This window comes from Cyprinus carpio, chromosome B18 (genome assembly GCF_018340385.1).
Source record: "Cyprinus carpio isolate SPL01 chromosome B18, ASM1834038v1, whole genome shotgun sequence".
Classification (NCBI taxonomy): domain Eukaryota; kingdom Metazoa; phylum Chordata; class Actinopteri; order Cypriniformes; family Cyprinidae; genus Cyprinus; species Cyprinus carpio.
Window position 1 is genome coordinate 13,910,503 of NC_056614.1, and position 18,827 is coordinate 13,929,329.

Consider the following 18,827-nt stretch of genomic DNA (forward strand, 5'->3'; position numbering starts at 1 on the left):
TACATATTTATGTACTTAATAAAAATACCCTGCAATTGTATTTTTACTATACTAAACTGACATACTTAAAGTTTGCTGAAATGGAACAACTAACTGAGTACTTAATGCACTTAAATTGTGCGGAAGTAGTGCTGAATTCCAACTAATGATATACTGAAGTATATCTGATTGTGCTTAAGTGAAACTATTGCAAGTATACCTCAGGTACAATTGAAATATCTTGCATTTAAAGACCGATTTTTCTAAGATATAAAAATATTCTTATATATTGTGATTTTATAACACATTTCTGGCTTATTATCAAGAGATGTGCATTGTGCACAAGTAGTACCCCAAATAAAGTTTAATTATAATTTTTATAATAGCAGGTCCCGATCAATATGTCAGTATATATGTTAAAAGATTTGAACTATACTTGTTATGAAATAAATGTATTTTAAATATAGGCTATTACTTTTTTACTAGGGTTAGTATAAAGAAAAAGTACTTAAATTACTTAATGGAAATAATAAAAGAATGTACTTAAGACACTTTATTGCATGTTAATTGCAATTAAATTAAAATATATTACAGTTTAAATTTATATTAAATGCAACAAGCTGAACTTTAGAGTGCATTTTAGCCCACTAAAGTAGTACTTAATTACATCTTTATATGTAATTGGACAATTACTTCTATTGTCTTTGAAATATTGTGAAAGTGTACTGGTGAATATACCAACAAGCATTATATTTCACAGACTAAAATATAATGTAATTCCCATTAACATGTATGTCACAGATTTAAATATATTTGTATTTACACTTTTGTAACAATGAAGTTGCAATTTAAAATGTAGTAAATTAATAAAATATTACAATTTAAATGTAACATTACAGTTAAAATTTGAATAAAGTACTTTATCTGCTTGAATATGTTAGTTGACATCAAAATAAGTATACTTTCATAACACATGACAGAATTATTAAAACAATTATTTAAATGCACATAAAAGAAAAACTTTTAATTTGACATTTGGCAAAGTTTGACAATACTTGTGAAAAAATTTGACAATACTTTTAAAAGTATAGTTAAGAGGCCTTTTATTTAATATTACATTATCTAGCAGTACAGTATTTTTAAATATATTTCTAAGATTTAAAGTACTGTACAAGTACCCATTTACTTGTACAATTTCAAACTGTTCGACTATGATTTACCCAAATAAAGGGTACTAAGAGGTTTGTGCAATTGAACAAATTGCATGTGCACTTCGTGGGCATATTGCAGATAATTTACTCAAGAGTATTCACACAAATAGTCACATGTGCAAAAAAGTTGGAGCAAAACAAAGTCTACAGAGATTATCAGAAAATATGAAATCCACATTCTTACAGTCGGACTTGAAACAGCAAGGCGTAAGCATGACTAATTCCACAAGACATCTCTGGCAAAGGAGAAAGGGAAAACACAAACATAAAGGCATCTATGAGAATGAAAAGACACTCTATGTGTCTCTACATGAAGTTATGAAAAGAAATGACTCAGAATGGCGTTTTTATCCTGGACTATCACAGTCTAATTTTCTGCCTCGCTGACTGCCAGCTCAAGCTGACACTAGTCTCATTAGTGTTGGGCTGCTATGACAACTCAAAGATCCTGCCGTGATCCCAATTTGGTGCATTGGTCAACGACATCACCAGCAGTGACAGCTAACTATTCAATCTTGTATGGCTGAAATTGGGCGACATGCATTACGCATGTCAAAGGAGAGCATTGATGGTCTAAACCATATACGTACATGTTTATACAGCCTGCGTTCACACTGTATTTAAAAACAGTGTGACTCCAGATTTTTCCTATTTATGTTTATAGTATCTGAACTAGGGATGAATATTTTGTCATTTTGTGTGTGATTTTGACGGAAGATGTGTGATTGTTGGTTTGGGCTCTGTGACTGTCTCAAAGAAGTGAGGCCGGCCCAGACAACAGAGAGACAGGAAGCTGAGTCACTGCTCAGTACCCGTCTGGTCTTCTGCACTGGCAGAGCTAGACACACTGCATCATCGCTGTCAATCAACAAGACTGATGCCTGACAAACACTTACAGACTCACAACATCCCTTGACACAGACTTGTGAATAATGCATTTGACAGTACACTTTAAACACAAACACACTACTGAACAGACACTTCAGAAAACAGCTGCAAGCTAACATTAAATCATACAAATTCATATTTTTATAGTAAAATAGAGAAAAATTAAGAAAAAACTTTTGGATTTCACTTTTTTTGACCAGAAGCAACATTTTCTTACATTAAAAAAAAAAATTTTTTTATATATATATATATATATATATATATATATATATATATATATATATATATATTAGTGCTGTCAATTGCACCTCACCTAGCATTAAAGTTTTTAGATATACTTTTATATTGCAATAATTTCACATTCAATCTTCAAATTAATGTACAAACAACATAAATACAGTATATTTTTTAATATTTGTTTAATGGCATCTTTTTTTTTTTTTAAATGACGGAAGGCCAGTATCAATGATATCAATACTGATCCGCGTATCCTTCTGCGTATGACAGATACCGGAAGTAAGAGAAATGTGTTTATTACATTTGAAATAGGGATATTTTTCATAAAAAAAACACATGCATTCACTACAAAAGTCAAGCGTACACGTTTTATTATGAATGCGCACACTTTTTTTGACGACTTGTGGACTGTTCAACTGCAAGGAGCTTTCTGGTAACTTCACAACTTCAACTGTCTCATGTTCTCAGTCATTCTGCGACTGCGTTACACTGAAAAAAATAATCGCCTGCGTTAACGCACTAAAACTTACACCTCAAATCTATATATATATATATATATATATATATCTGGGTGCGATTTGTGAAAAAAACAGAGGGGGGATGCTTTTGAAAATTTTTATGAAATGTTTTTAATACGACGGAAATTGTATTTAGTGTGATCTCAGTTTAATAAAAACATTGTAAGCCTACGTTAGACCTATTCATTGTAATGATTTAATGTCCACGGTTATTCAAACAACAAATTACATAGAGAAAGCGAGCAAAGAACACAACGGAGCTTTTTGAAACTCTGAATCAGTTAAACCATTGCATCGCAAAATGATTCACTGTTTCGAAGGGATAAAAGTTATTCAGCAGAGGCAGGGATGATAGACCAGAGAGGGGGAAATCCCCCCCATCCCCCCCGGCAAATCGCCCCCTGTATATATATATATATATATACACATCTCACTATATAGTTTCATATCACTGCTATGCTGATGACACTCAACTCTACTTCTCATTCCAACCAGACGATCTGATAATAGCTGCTCACATCTCAGCTTGTCTAACAGACATTTCTTGCTGGATGAAGGACCATCACCTTCAACTCAACCTTGCCAAGACAGAACTGCTTTTAGTTCCATCAAATCCATTGTTTCATCTCAATTTCACCATTCAGTTGAACCATTGTTTCATCAACACTAACCCCTTCAAAAACAGCCAGAAACCTTGGAGTTAGGATTGATGATCAGCTGACATTTTCAAACCACATTGCTAAAACTGTCTAGTCCTGCAGATTTGCTTTATTCAACATCAAGAAGATCAGGCTCTTTCTTTCAGAACATGCTGCACAACTCCTTGTTCAAGCTCTTGTTCTGTCCAGGCTGGACTATTGCAATGCTCATTTGCACTGGCTACCAATAGCTGCTCGCGTAAAATTCAAGGCATTAATGTTTGCCAACAAAACCACCACTGGCTCTGCACCCCTTGTTATAGCTCTATTATCATTGCTCTTTTGTTGATTTTGATTGCTTCCATTGTCCTCATTTGTAAGTCGCTTTGGATAAAAGCACCTGCTAAATGACTACATGTAAATGTAAATATATATATATATATATATATATATATATATATATATATATATATTATATATATATATATATATATATATATATATATATATATATATAGATATATATATTAAAAGCTCTACATTTAAGATTTTTTACATTTAATACATATTTTTTTTATTAATTTTATTTGTATAATAGAGATTTAATCTAATTTAAACTAATAATTAATAAAACATGAACCATGTTTGTCGGTCATACAGAAATGAAACAAGTAATATTATTACTATTTGCAACTATAATTTTATTTATATAATAATATTTTGGTTTAGAATCAGCATAAATCTGTTCATTGTGAAAACAACTACATTTATTCATTTAAAAAGTATGAACATGGATAAAATATAGCTAGATGTGGAACATGCATCTTCATTTAGTTAAAATGTATGATACTGTAACAAACTGGATTCATTGATTATAAATATATAAACCTGATTAATGTGTAATGTACGTTTATTAGTACTATTGCCGAAATTGTACCAATTTCAGTTATGTATGCCTGACAAATGTGCATCACTTCTAGTCAATGTTTAGTTTATGTCAAAACTGTGCAATCCACATGGATGAAAATTGTGTACGCAATTCACATTTATAAATCTTCAATTTAGCTCTAAATGTTATGAGATTTATGGTATAAATATATGTTGATACAAAACAAATGTCAAAGATATATTCTGTGAAACAATCTTAAGTAAATTCTTGTTTTAATGATCTTTAGATATTTTTCTGGCCTTAAATACTAATTAAGAAAATGTTTTTGTAAAGTTTTGTGACTCACTGACCTCTTCACTGTATGGGTTTGCATCAGTGCAGCCTGGTTCATGGCCCTGACCCAGCCAGTCATGTCCTCCTGTGTGTCCGCACTGAAATAGTACGTCCTCATCCCAGTGTGCTCCGCCTGCGAGCCAATCACAGAGCTTTGTTTGTAAATGTAGGAGCGCATCCCTGTGTGTGTAGCCTGCAAGAGAGAAAGCATTAAAATCAGTCCAGCCCTGGGAAAAGGAGAAACACTGCATCAGCAGATAAGTACTGGCCAGAGGAGCATCTGAGATTTCAGCATGATAACTAGAGGCGTGGAGGAATACAACACAGCAGACATACTGATGAGATACAGGACGTCAGAATGAATAAAGGAGCAAATGCCGACCAAGCCAAGTCCACACTCTGATAAGAAACACATATACACACTGATTAAACATAACTTTTCAGTTATGTAATCAAAGATACAGAAACAACGATATCTATCAGGACAGACAAAAAGGCTAAAGGTCAGATCTGTTACAATAAGCACCACACCACCCAATAAAAGTAAAGCAAAGACAGTACACATTTAAAAATACTAAATTAAATAAGGTAAAAGTCATATGGTATTAGCAGAGACAAGTTTATTTATATAAAGATTACTATGGTTATGTTTATGTTATCACAATGTCTGTGTTGTATTACATGTTACTATAGTAAATTACTGTAATAATATAATATAATATAATATAATATAATATAATATAATATAATATAATATAATATAATATAATATAATATAATATAATATAATATAATATAATATAATTAGGGCTGTCAGTTTAACGCATTGACTTAATTAGTTATGAAAACATAATGCGATTAAAATATTTTAATGCAGTTAACTCACTGGCCCCACCCCCAGACCTGTACGTCACCTTACATTGCATATAATTGACTGTTGACAAATATGATGCAGGACAACAACTCCATAAATGCAGTTATGCTCTAAAAATCAAGATATTGGGGCAGAAATGCACCTGTATGAGTTTTTGTCTCATATTTACAACATATGATATTACACGAGCAAGGAGAGCAATATCACATGAGTGCTGTTTGCCCTGAATATAACGAGTGCAAATGTGATTTTATACAACAGTTCAGTAAATAAGAAGTTAATATTGTGTTATACTTTAAACACAATATTGTCTGTTTTTGCTCAGTTTTGCCAACAAAAGTATCACCTATAAAGCCACAACAGGATTGCTGGGTGTCTCCGAGCAACACAGCGGTGTTTAGTTTCTGAATGAATCTGAACGAATTTGAATTTGAATGAATCGGGTGAATCAATGATTCAAAGGCCCATTCATACCGTTTACTGAATTCCTGAATGAATCAGCCGTTTGAACGATTCGAATGCAGGAATGACTCATAAAGACATTCACCGCCACCTACTGGGAGTTTTGGTTTCTTATTTAGAGTATTATTTCATTTAAAAAAGGGATAGTACAGCCAAATAAAATAAATTATCTCATCATTTACTCAAACCTGAATGACATACTTTCGTATTTTTAAGACTGTTGGTAACAAAGCTGTTTTGGTTACCAGTGACTTCCATTGCATGAATGAAAAAAATGTTTCTCAAATTATCTTCCCCCATATTTATAAGTAGTGGTCGAAGGGATCGTAGTTGACCAAGCCCCATGGTGCGGCACGCATGTGATTTGCAGATTAATTGCAAAGTTTAACCATAAATAGAGTTCAAGTTTATAACTTGTTCATTGTTTCCTGTTGTGGTTCATTTTTAGTTCATCCTCCTCACCTGTCTGCCCCTCGTTGTCTGCCCTATTTAAGTTCTAGCCTGTGCCATTCTCCCTTGTCCAGTATTAAATATTTGTCTTGTGCTACATGTGTTCCTGTCAGCCCTGTGTATCCTGTGTTGGAAGGATTAAAGACTGTGTTTACTGTGCCTCAGTGTAGTATGATCGTGACAGCAAGTGATTTTAAACCATTTCAGTGAAAGAAAAGGTGAAAGGGAACTCGATTTGTTACTTGTGCACTGTTTTCTATGCTCACAGCCGCACACATGAAGGTGCATTTCAGATGGCACGTGAACACTGAACTGAATCCTATTTCATGTTTGAACAGACACATACACACAAAATACCCATCTCGACAATCATTCTAGCAAATGCAGTCTGTTGTGTCTTAAGTGAATGAAAACAGCTGAGAAAGAAATAGGATGTGTGTTATTATATTGGATCCGTGCATCGGGTCTTAAAGGGACAGCAGTCTATAAATACTTACTGTACTGCTGTCATGAATGCTAATCAAACAATTAAACAGCTTTGACAAAGATCTATATTTAATTTATACAGTGAACACAATGTTATTTTACCCTGATTATTATATTTCTGTACCTGAATACCAACCTTATTTCACTTGTAACGTTGTGTTGTATTTATCTATGCTTGTAATTTGTGTATTTGTTCTTATTTTTACTGGCTGTTCACTTGTCTCTTTAATCGTGTTTGAATTCTTAGTTAGGTTAGTAGTTTTTTCTGTGGTATTGAAGAAGTACTTAGCTTTAAGTAGTAAATGGAAAGCAACGTTACACTGAAATATTTTTCTTACTGATCTGAAAAACGATCCGATCTGTGGCTTTATTTATTTTTTAATTTTTTTTACTTATATCTGAAACTGAAATAAAACACAGGCAAACTGCCGTACAATAAAACAGCACAGACACTGCTTTAATTAACATGAAGTCAATTTCCTCATTAAACACAGATTCAGAGAGAGTAACTTGTACTGCATTCATTTACGTAATACTAAACAAAGAGACAATTATGGTTCATTAAAGACATCCAATCTCATTTCTTTTCTCTCTAAGTGAGAATACACAAAATACACAGCTGCGTGAATACAAGCATGTTTACATGACTAGCTCATTAAAGGCAAGCAGTGAGGTGCTAAGCTGCTGCCTGTGTTTTAATGGTCCACTGAGGGAAAGCTCTGCGATGAGGCTGTAAAACACAGACAGATGGCTGATTGGTTTGAATCATGCAGGGGGCCTGGACCACTGCAGATGACTAGATGATAAATACCCCTATCTAATTTCTTCAGACAAATGAGACTCATCTTAAATACACATATTCTCTTCATAGTGTCTTTATTTATTCATCTTCATGCCGTTTCAAACCAGTGACTGTTGTTCTTCCACAGAACACACAAAGCAATATTCTAAGCATTTGCATGCTGCTCTTTTCCTTACAATAGAAGTATACAGTGACCAGGGGATGTAAAGTACCATAAAGAACATAAATGTACAATAAAACTAGTCCATGCAACTAGTCCATTCCAAGCCTTCTAAAGCCAACAGCTTTATGTGACAGACAGACAGAAATGTAAGTTTAAAAATCCTGTCATGTAAAGTACCATAAAGAACATTTCATGACATGAAAATTTTACATTTACTTTACTTAATAGGATGTGTTCATGAACTTCAATGGCATCTAGTATAATTCGCATGGTAGACAAGGGCATATTTTTTAGCAGTGCCAACAATACATGCATGTGTCAAAATATCGATTTTTCTTTTATGCCAAAAATCTTAGGAAGAGCAAAGAATTCAGTGCACATGAAGTCAATTTTGTAAATGTACTTTTATATATCAAAACTTAGCTTTTGATTAGTAATATGTCACTGTGTGATATTTACTGTATTCTCAATATTTTGATGTTTTTGCACCTTAATTCCAGAATAGTTGCATCTTCCATTAGATCGTCCTATCCAAACAAACCATATGTAAATGTTATAAATTTTTTTTGTTCCAGGGATCAGAAATTGGAATTGGTCATCATTATTTTTTTTTGCATTTTTTTTTTTGTTCGATGGAAAGGAAAATGTCACATCTGCACTTCAATGGATATTTGTCAGAAAGATATTATTATTATTATTGCATATTGTCAAAATTATCGATTATTATTTTATGTTCAGCAAAAACTTTAAATTGATCAAAAATGTCAGTATAGATTTTTTAATTGTTGAAAAATCTGAGCTAAACTTGTACGGAAGTTTAATTCTGATAAAACTTTAAAAACTTAATTTTTGACTAGTAATATGCAAAATCTTTACTTGCATATTTTCTGACAACTGACACTCAAATATTTTGAACAACACACCGACATTTTGCAAAACCTTCAGATTCCGGCCTTTGAATCAGTTTTCATTTTCATAAAAATCTTTTTGCAAAACACAACACACAAATCTCTATGTAACACACAAATCTAAAAAAGCTTAATTTATGGCCAGGGTTTGCAAATGTTTGCTTTAAGATGTGTTTGTGATTTTATTATTCATTGCTTTTTTGAAGAAATGTACGAGATTTTGAAATTTGTCACATCTGCATTTGTGTGCAATTCTTGCATTTGTGTGTAAAGTTCTGAAAAAAAGAGAGACAGAAGTTTTGAAAATCTAAGCAGTTGAAAAAAACTGTAAGTCGTAATTTATTAGTATGATCCAACAGGCAAAACTACCATATGTGCACACAAAAACACAGATGTGCACACACACTTGTACACACAGGAGACAAAACAAAGGGCTAACAATAACATGCTGCTTCCTTTCTTTTTAGCACCCTGCAGCATGTAGGACTATTTGAAGATGCTTTTAGATTAACCAGGCCTTTCATTAATAGCGTTCTCTATTATGTCATCCACAATCCATTATAAGAATGCAGCGCGCTGGTACAGAGAGCTTTTATCTAACAGCTCTGTTGGCTTACAACATCAACAGGAGAGCTGCAAATATCACTGAAATGATTCCACTGTGCAATATACATATTATACAATAGCCAAAATGTATGTCTGATAGGGGTGTGTGCGTGAATCGATTAGATTCAGGATTCACTGATTTTCGATACGATGATCTTGGCAAATTCAGAACTGTTCAATTAAATTTGGTTCGCTATATATGAGATTCAGTTTATTTTCTGTATTAGCATTCTTAGGATTATGTAAATGCTTCTCCTAATGAGTCTTAGCTATAAAAATAAAATAGACAAAAGCCGCTTTTCCACTGTCAAGCCAAAGGTTCTAATAACAGTTGGGAACGTTTACAGTCATATTTCCATTTGAGCTTGGTTTGGCAGATATGATTACAAACCATTCTCAACCCAGATTAGAATGCGTGTAGTGACGTCACCCCTCAGAATTGTTTACTTGTGTGCTGTCTGGCTACAAATGGTGCCTACTGGCTATTTATTTCTGTAGCTGGCCAACACTGTTGAAAAAAAACCCAGTATATGCTAGTTAGGTATGTTTTGAAGCATGGAAGCTGGTTTAAGATGGTCTTCAGTTGGTCATAAGCTGGTCCCCAACAGGAGCTAGTTGCTTAGGACCAGCACATGACCAGCTTAAACCAGCTAATAACCAGTTTATAACCAGGTCAAACCATCTGCCATGCTCCAAAACATACCTAAGCAGCATATGCTGTTTTTATCAACAGGGAAGTGCACTGTTTAACTAACTTTAGTGTGCCAATATTCCACAATCCGTTTATTTCTATAACTTTTCCTGGTTTGGAAATGACTGTGGAAACCCTATTCAAATATTACAATATTACCAGAGTTTCCTTAAGGTCTAATATGCAAATAGATAAGACTCCTCAAATGTCCACTGGTTATTTTTTTCTGAATAGAATAAATTCACACATCACATCTCAAAAAGAAGAAATAATGCCAACGAGAAAGGTCACAAACATTCCCAATGAGTTTGCACATGCCAGAGATTAAGGTAGAGAAACTGTAGAGTTAAAAGTGTACCTATTTACTGGGTGATGCTGAATGTGTCTCAGAGCCTTTCTGGACTGTCAGTCACTCATCACAGGCAGGAAGCCCGCCAATGGGAACAAAAGGAGGACATAGTTGAGCAAATAAAGGACAATGACTGGTCACCTGAACCAACACCTACAAGCTTTTCCTGTTTAGGATATGTACTGGGAAATCATCAGTATAATTTAAGGACTGTCAGCACCGTCAAGATAAGAGGGTGACAGAAACAAACAGCAGGAGCAGAAGAGCACAAAACAACACAAAGCACAAATGCCCACAGTTAGAAGCCATAACAGAAAAACAAAAGCCAAAGTTTGCTGAGCTCAGTAGCCTGGGTCTTTCCCACCTTCATAGCGATATCTAGAAGCTCATCGCAGAATCAGTGCAACACTCTCTGACGCTCGGCCGTGTCTTTCTATCAGCATGTGGGGTGAGTTTGCTGGCTGAGCAGAATTCACCGCGGTAAGCCTTCTTTTTCATAAAGGATTAGTACAGATTACAGACACTCAGCCGCCCATCTGAGTCACTCAATATCAAAAATCTACATCCTGATACCAAGCTAAACATTCTCTCTTGAGTGACGCTTATGGCAAATGATCCGTAACCCTCTAAAGAGTCTGTGATACATCTACTAGTTTAGTAAGGCACTCCAGGAGAACGTTGTGACACCATAGGCTGTGTAAAACTATCCGTTATAGAAGGAAAGTGAAAGAGGAGTGCTGCAAACTGAGATCAACATGCACTTTAAACCATTAAGTGTTAAGATCTTCTTGAAAACTGGAATGTCGTCTCCTTTCGCTCCCACGTTGAAACATCTCTCTCCAGCTTTGAGAACGGGCAGGAAGGAGTTGAGCAGAGAGAGGTAGACTGGTTATGTAACCTTGCTGCCCTAAGGACGAGTACAGACCCATACATTCACTATGTGTCATGAACCCCATGAGGACAATAATGAACCACACAAGCTGCAGGGGACGAAACCGCATGAACTAGTCTTCGCCTACAAAAACACTCGCACAAAAATATAAGCACCAAAAAATAAAAAGAGTTGTATATGTATAAAACAGCTTGTGTAATTGGTTATATACAATACAATGTGATGGCCTTCATGGGGATAATGTATTCCAAATGGTATGAAATTATGTTGATTTTCATTAAATGGTTAATTTCTGTCTGCATTCTATACACAGGGCTAAAGCCATGCAAGATAATAAAGCATGCATATTCATAACTGCAGTGACTCAAAGTGACTTCAAAATCAGCAACTGCACATGACAGAACAGAAAGACACTTGGGGTGACTGGGGAAGAGGAAGCAGCTAGTGCATGGGAAATTAGATGAATAAGCATTTACAGTATTTACAGTCAGCGGGTCATTAGCACTGTATAAATTGTGACAGGGAGTTTAAGACCTGTATTACCCTTAAGGGGTTTATTTCTTGTTAACTGTTTAGCTACTTTGGTTAATCGGTTGCTTGGGACAATTATAGGGTCACCCATGAAAATGAAAATCCTGTCATCATTTACTCACACTTATGTTGTTCCCAACTTGTACTGATTTTTTTTTTTTTTTTTTAATAGAACACAAAAGAAAAAAATGGTTTTGGATAGAATAGTCACAATCTAGATGGAAGATTTCAAATTGTAAAAAAACGTCATAAAAAGTGCTTTATTCCAAATCCTCATGGGACAATCAATTTTACTCCTTTTATTTTAATTAGTTGCCAAAGCAACATTTTCTAAGTTGTTTTCATCTAACATTTATATTTTATTTTACTTCACCTTTATTTTAATTAAAGATAACAGTTTTATGAAATGTAGTTTTAGTTCAAACAAGTTTTTATTTTATTTATTTTTTTTACATCCAAAGCTATCTCAAGACTACAGAGAATACTGGCTACACTGTGTATAGAGTCATATTCACAACTTTCATGATTCTTTTTTGCTAATGTATCTTTTAAGAAGCTCTAGTCCTCATTCACTACTGTTGTATTTAAACAAATGACCACTCCAGTAGATTGCTTAAAAATTCTCCTTTTGTGCTCCACAGCAAATGATTAAATAATGAAAGAATGTTCATTTTGGGGTGAACTGTCCCTTTAAGTTATACCTTTAAAGTAAACCCTGTTGCATAGCATACAGTTAAGGGTTTCAAATTTAAGGTGGTGAATATTCTTCTTTTAAAAGTGCTGCTACAGTATCTGTGTCAAAGTGAGATCTTACCTTGAAGGCATATTTGCGGCTAATGTGATCTTCAGGTCCTACAGGAGCGATAGTGTAGCTGGGCAGAGGAATGCTACCCAGCACTGACTCTTCACGACTGTCTGTGGGGTAAAAACAAGCCAACTGAGCAACCAGTCTGGTTTTGACTTTGTGTCTTTCTCTCTCTCTCTCTCTCTTCCTTCCTGGCATGCGATACTCTCTGACCTGTGTTTCTCACACCACTATGATATCATCACATTTCACACATTTAAGTATAGCCTCGCTCTGCCTCCTTGTTCCGCCCTGCCGGTTTCTTTCCAGTGGAGCGCTGGTGACACCGGTGTGTGTGGGAGTGAGAGTGTGTTTATGTGTGGGTGTGTGTCTGAAACAGAGATTGAGTGGTGGGTTGACAAGTGATAAGGGTGGCTGGATTAAGAATTAATGAGTCAAAAATAGTTCTAGGTTGTTTGAAGGAGAGATTCCAAACCGAGACAGGTCACTCTTTCATTTGTGTGAGCAGAGAGCTGGGGTTCTGAGGCAGAGGTAGTTTAAGGTAGTTGACGGCAGCCATTAACATTTTTCTTACTTTTTCAATAATATGTAAGTCACTGGCTACCATCAACTGTTTGGTTACCAACATTCTTCAGAATATCTTATTTTGTGCCCATAAGAAGAAAGAAGAACAACTTATGTTGTGTAAATGATAACAGAATTTTCATTTTTGGGTGAGCTATCCCTTTAACAAATTTATACTTAAGTCTACTTGGCTTATATTGACAAGTACAGAAAAAATCTAAGTATATTTAAAGTATATTTGGTCTGTTCTTGTGCTTAATCTTTTGACTGAGCTAGACTTATGATAAGTATAATATATTATTCTAAGTATACGAGGTATAGTTATTCCATCCTTTCGACAACAGCATATGTTCTAGATGCTGATCTGATAAACTTACATTTGCAGGTTTAGAGTAACAAATCAACCTTGGGGTGAAATAGCTTAAACTAAAAAGTACATGGATGGAAGTGAACTCAGTCTTTTTTGTACACAGTGCTATTAACCCCCACAGAAAACAGTTCATAATGTACTTTCTTAAAATAAAAAGTGAACTAAAAGTACAGTACTCAGCATAAATGAGTACACTCTGAAACTTTCTTACAGATAAAAGACATATCAGGGTACTTTCGAAATATAATGTTCCAGAGAGTCTGTCTGATCAATTACTAAAGAAGCATGTCAAAATTATTCAGAAAAATACGATTTTTGCATCACAGTGATTTCTTATCAATATGTTAAGCACACCCTCCTAACAGTTACAAAATAAAACCAAATAAAAATGTTCTGGTGCAAGTTAAAGGCACCTTTTAAGTAAGAGGAGTAATTTCTTGACACTTCATGATGACAATAATGGAAAAACTTTGGAGAGAGCTGTCAGGAAACTTATTCCTTTGCACAAAGGGGACAGTGATACAAGAGGAATACCAAATCATGGTTTTAAAAGAAATTCAAAAACAACGCAACGTGACAAGGTCCCTGAAATAATCAGGCCTTTACTTTAAGCTTTCTTTACATGATGAGTGTTTTTTGCTAGAAGAAGAACAGGAGAAATACCAAGCAAATGTCTAATAAAACTGTAACAAAGAGTACACAGTATGACAACACAGTAAGATGCAACATGCAGAAGTTAAAAATGCATTGCTGTTCATCCGTACCGGAACTACCTACTGTAGCCAAAGCAAAATAAACTCACTTGGCCTTTTCAAAGGCCTGTGGGAAACAATACTCATGAGACCAAGTCAATACAATAACAATTATATTATAATGTTAATAAAAAACAAACAAGGCTTAAGGTTTAAGTCTGAAATAGCAAGTTAGTGGGATCAAAGAAACTGCATAAATATGAGATAGAGCAACCCAAAAACATTTGATTAATTCCCCTTAGTAAACTACTTTTAGAGTTTGGTAAATGTGTCATGTTAAACTCTGAGGACAGTACATAGCTAAAAGACTTAAAGTAGTATAAGTAAAAGTAGGACATAGTGACCAACATGCTATTACAAACCAAATATTGCAAATAATCATTAGATAGCTGGGAGAAAAGTTAACAGGCACTAAAAGTGTCCTTGTGTATATTTGACTGTTAGATGTTTGGTAGAACAACCCACCTTTGTAGTAGAAGAGGCAATAATCAGCTAGAACAAACCATTTTCTCTTCCACAGCCGCATCCCTGAGCTGTCCTGAAAGAACAAAGCAACACAAACACTGATGGGAAACACACACCCTCAGGCAGCTGAACACATCTGATGGGGAAAGACAGCACTTCAAAGAGACTTCAAACAGGCAATTCGCAGCACTTCCCCTTGACAGCACCGTTTCACTTCCAGTTAAAGAGTTTTTTCAAAGTCTATTATCAAAAACTATCCATGTAAATACACTCCTGATGTTTTCACGCCATGAAAGACCTATGTGTGTGTGTGTGTGTGTGTTTGTGACTGGATAACTGACTGGCTGGGTCTCAAAAAGAAAAGCCAAATGAGCTGCCTACCTACAGCTTTTATGATGCGTGTGAATGCTCAAAATATGCATTTCAACTGTTCAAAAGTGCCTGCGATTCCCAAAAATGCTATGTTGCAAGGCTCTTAATGTTTAGGGAGACACATTTCCCTCAATATTCAGATCTGTGGTCAAACAAAATGGCTTCAAACTTCATAAACTTGAAGTTTTGGTCTTTTTGGTCTTGCCAAATTGAATGATTTGGTCTAGAATTCTCAACTAATGTCCATAAATGTCCCTGTAGAACCTCCACGTTTTTACAGTGTTGCGCATTATAATCAATCACAAACAAGTCTGTTGAGATTATGAATGCAATGGCCAATCAGAGGCATTCAGATGAGTTTTTTTTGTCCACTGCATAGTGCGTGTGCAGCTCTGGCACAAATTCTCTCATCATAAACAACAAAGTGCAGATGTAGTATGATGTAAGAGATTCATTCATCAAACCGTGTATAGACAGCTTTACTGATTATAAGGGGGAGTTTTCTGAGAGTGCTTAAACTAGCGCTAGACTTAAGTCAGTCATATGTACTTTAACAATGTAAATGTTCTTTGCTCGCATTCTTGGTATTATTTACAGGTACAGGTACAGGTAATAAAAAAATTAATTAATCACCTCATCCGTGAACATACGCCTTCATAACGTCATCAAGTTTCGCCTTTGTTATTGTTTTGAAAATGCGACCTCTAGTGGCGAAAACTTACATATTGTGCCTTTAAAGTATCTTTTCATTTTTAAAATAATTGTAAATATCAGTATTCAATGTTTTATGTTTAAAATAACAAAATATTATTTATGCATTTGTAACTGCAGGTTTAATGCATTCATGTCCCTCTGAGCTGAATTAAATTGTGTAAACAGGCCTACATCTAAATGCCTCTTCAGATGCAGCTTTTGTTTCCTCCGCATTGCAAAGATGAATTTGGTTAACAGCCCAAATTAATTTCTATCAGTGCTGTGAACTGACCGGTATACAGAGTATGAAGGATATCAAAAACAAGTTGTACACATACACACACAAACACACACCAGTACATAGAGAGACAATTAAGAGGGTTTATTCTCCAAATAACAAAAATGTGTTTAGAAATTGTGTATGGACTCTTGTTCTTGTTCCAAGTTACCTTCCTGTCCACTGATTTTTGCCTCTTACAAAAGCCACAAAGCCTACCAAGAAGTGTCTTTAGTTAGGCTGAAACTTGAAAGTTAAGTTGTATGACATAAATGCAATGTTTAGGTATTATTATTTTTATTACTATTATTTAGATTTATGCATTAGTTTTAGTTTGTACCTTTTTACCTTTTTTAAAGTAAAGTGCAATAGATTTTTATTTTTATTTTTTTGTTTCTTGATTTTTGGTTTTAATTTTTACTTTAGGTTGTAATGTTTACCTTCTTAAAGTAATGTGAAATAGATTTTTGTTTTATTGATATATTTGTATTTGCATTTTGAATGTAATCTGGCAATTAATGCATTAAATGGGTTTAGGTTTCACGGTTATTAATGTATGCAGTTTCAGCAATAAAAACGTTAATTTTTCTAAAAAGGAAACAAATTAGTTGTTTTTTTTAAGAGACCTATCTTATTTTCTTTTGTATATCTAGTATTGCTCTTTAATAAAGAAAAATTACTTCTTATCCGATTACTTGATTAATCGATGTAATAATCGGTAGAATACTCGATTACTAAAATAAATGATAGCTGCAGCCCTAATGTAAAAGTATAAATTGAAAGCAAATGTTTGGTTCATCAATAAACAAGCATTGGTCAAATTCTCTTACCTGTTTGTAGAGCCATCCACGTACCACCGCAGGAACACTGGGATTCCGCTTTATGGCATGATCCCGTTTGCCAAAGCTATGAACCCTTCCACTGGACTTGGATCCCTATATCACACAGCAACACACACACACACATAAACTGAAGATGACCAGGGGATTGAAAGCTCATTCATCAACTATTAGTCTGGACCATCTGCCAGGGGTGCACAGCTGATCTTACACATCATCTGCTGGCATTCTGTGGGCAAAGCAATGTAAGCCTACATGCTGCCCACCACTCACACATGCCAGAGCACTCATAGAACTAATACATCACCACTGCACACCATCGCTGCCAATGACAAGAGCTATAAGCACTCATTCATCTAGAATAGTCCAAACGCAGGCAGGAGATGAGATGACACGGGCAGCATTCCAGCTGCTGCATTCCTCTGTGTCTCTTTAATCAAGCTATGGCAGTCAGTCGTCACAACATTTCAGTTACTTTTGCACATGCATTCTGAGAGGTAACATAATGATATGATTATAGTATTATCAAAGTCCCCGTTATGAAATGATAAGCTAGCTATCATATCATACAGCTGCTGTTTTTGTACAGCAAAGATCAAATTTTTTAGATCAATGTCAATAATCCATGTTAAATATTAGAGAGGGATACAAGATTCACAAATGGTTTCAAATATCTTCTCATTTTAGTTTTTACGGAATTAAAATTCTGTAATTATTCAGTCCCTCTCAGGCTTTTTCTAGACAACTATAGTTCACAGTGATCAAGTCTGTAATGCTCCAAAAACAAAAACAAAAACATATCCTAAATATTATCGTAAAGATGATCCATGTTTTGCATGAGGAACAAGCTAAAATCAAAGTCATTATTCACTTTAATATTCATTTCTATTTATGCTTGTGTATATGTTGCATTCGCAGACAGAATTTTACAAAAATACACTTTTTTTCAGCGCTTGAGAGATGTCACTATGGTCTGTATGAAGAGTCGTGTAAATATTCTTCAAAAACATCTACTTTCAACTAAAAAATACCCATTGTGAAAAAACCCTTGTGTGTTTACTTGCACTGAATGTGCACTTGTAGTGTAGTTTAAATTTTGAAAGTATATTTTCAAAAAACTGTATTTGCAGATATATTTAAAATACATTTATTTCATACTAAGCATAGTCTAATTAATATATCTATAATATAACTAATAATATTAATATTAATAGATTAGTAATAGTTAATATATAATATATTAATAATAGTTAGTATATCTATTACATATCTACTGACAGATATCTAATATTAACTTTTCTTAATATAAAGTCTAAAATGTGTTTTATGTCACTTTTGATGAGGATTGTATGATCTTTAAATAATATCAGATATAATATGCAAAATATTTAAAGTATACTTACAATAGTTCCACTTTAGCACAATAAAATATACTAAGTATATCTTTAAGTGTACATCAGCACTACTTCTGCACAATTAAAGTGGATTAAGTACAAAATTAGTTGTTCCAATTTAGCAGTATAATAGTTTGGTTTTATAATAGTATAATTGAAGTAAATTTTATTGGTTTTTTATATAGTGAATATGTATTTGTATTTTTTATTAGTTGTTCCAATTTAGCAGTATAATAGTTTAGTTTTATTTATTTTTCACTAGGCTAATATTATTAAGTATATTTATTTTTCACTAGGCTAATATTAACACACTTAAGTACATTTTTAAAAAATTTAGGCTAATATTAACACACTTAAGTACATTTTTAAAAAATTATGTCAAATTAAGT

General features: G+C 34.1%; 1 protein-coding gene across 9 annotated transcripts in view; it reads right to left on the reverse strand.

Moving 5' to 3' along the window:
* LOC109056733 (pleckstrin homology domain-containing family A member 7-like) overlaps positions 1 to 18,827 on the reverse strand; it is a 94,135-nt gene that overhangs the window by 21,216 nt on the left and 54,092 nt on the right. For 5 of the 9 annotated variants that reach the window (XM_042743932.1, XM_042743930.1, XM_042743929.1 and 2 more), the window contains 4 exons: positions 17,036 to 17,140; positions 14,864 to 14,936; positions 12,722 to 12,822; positions 4,711 to 4,886 (listed from right to left, as the gene is read on the reverse strand). In XM_042743932.1, coding sequence (XP_042599866.1) covers positions 4,711 to 4,886; positions 12,722 to 12,822; positions 14,864 to 14,936; positions 17,036 to 17,140 — 455 coding nt within the window. Of the gene's footprint in view, positions 1 to 4,710; positions 4,887 to 10,493; positions 12,243 to 12,721; positions 12,823 to 14,863; positions 14,937 to 17,035; positions 17,141 to 18,827 lie in introns of those variants that run through there. The other 4 variants (XM_042743933.1, XM_042743928.1, XM_042743934.1 and 1 more) reach the window with 3 other exon arrangements.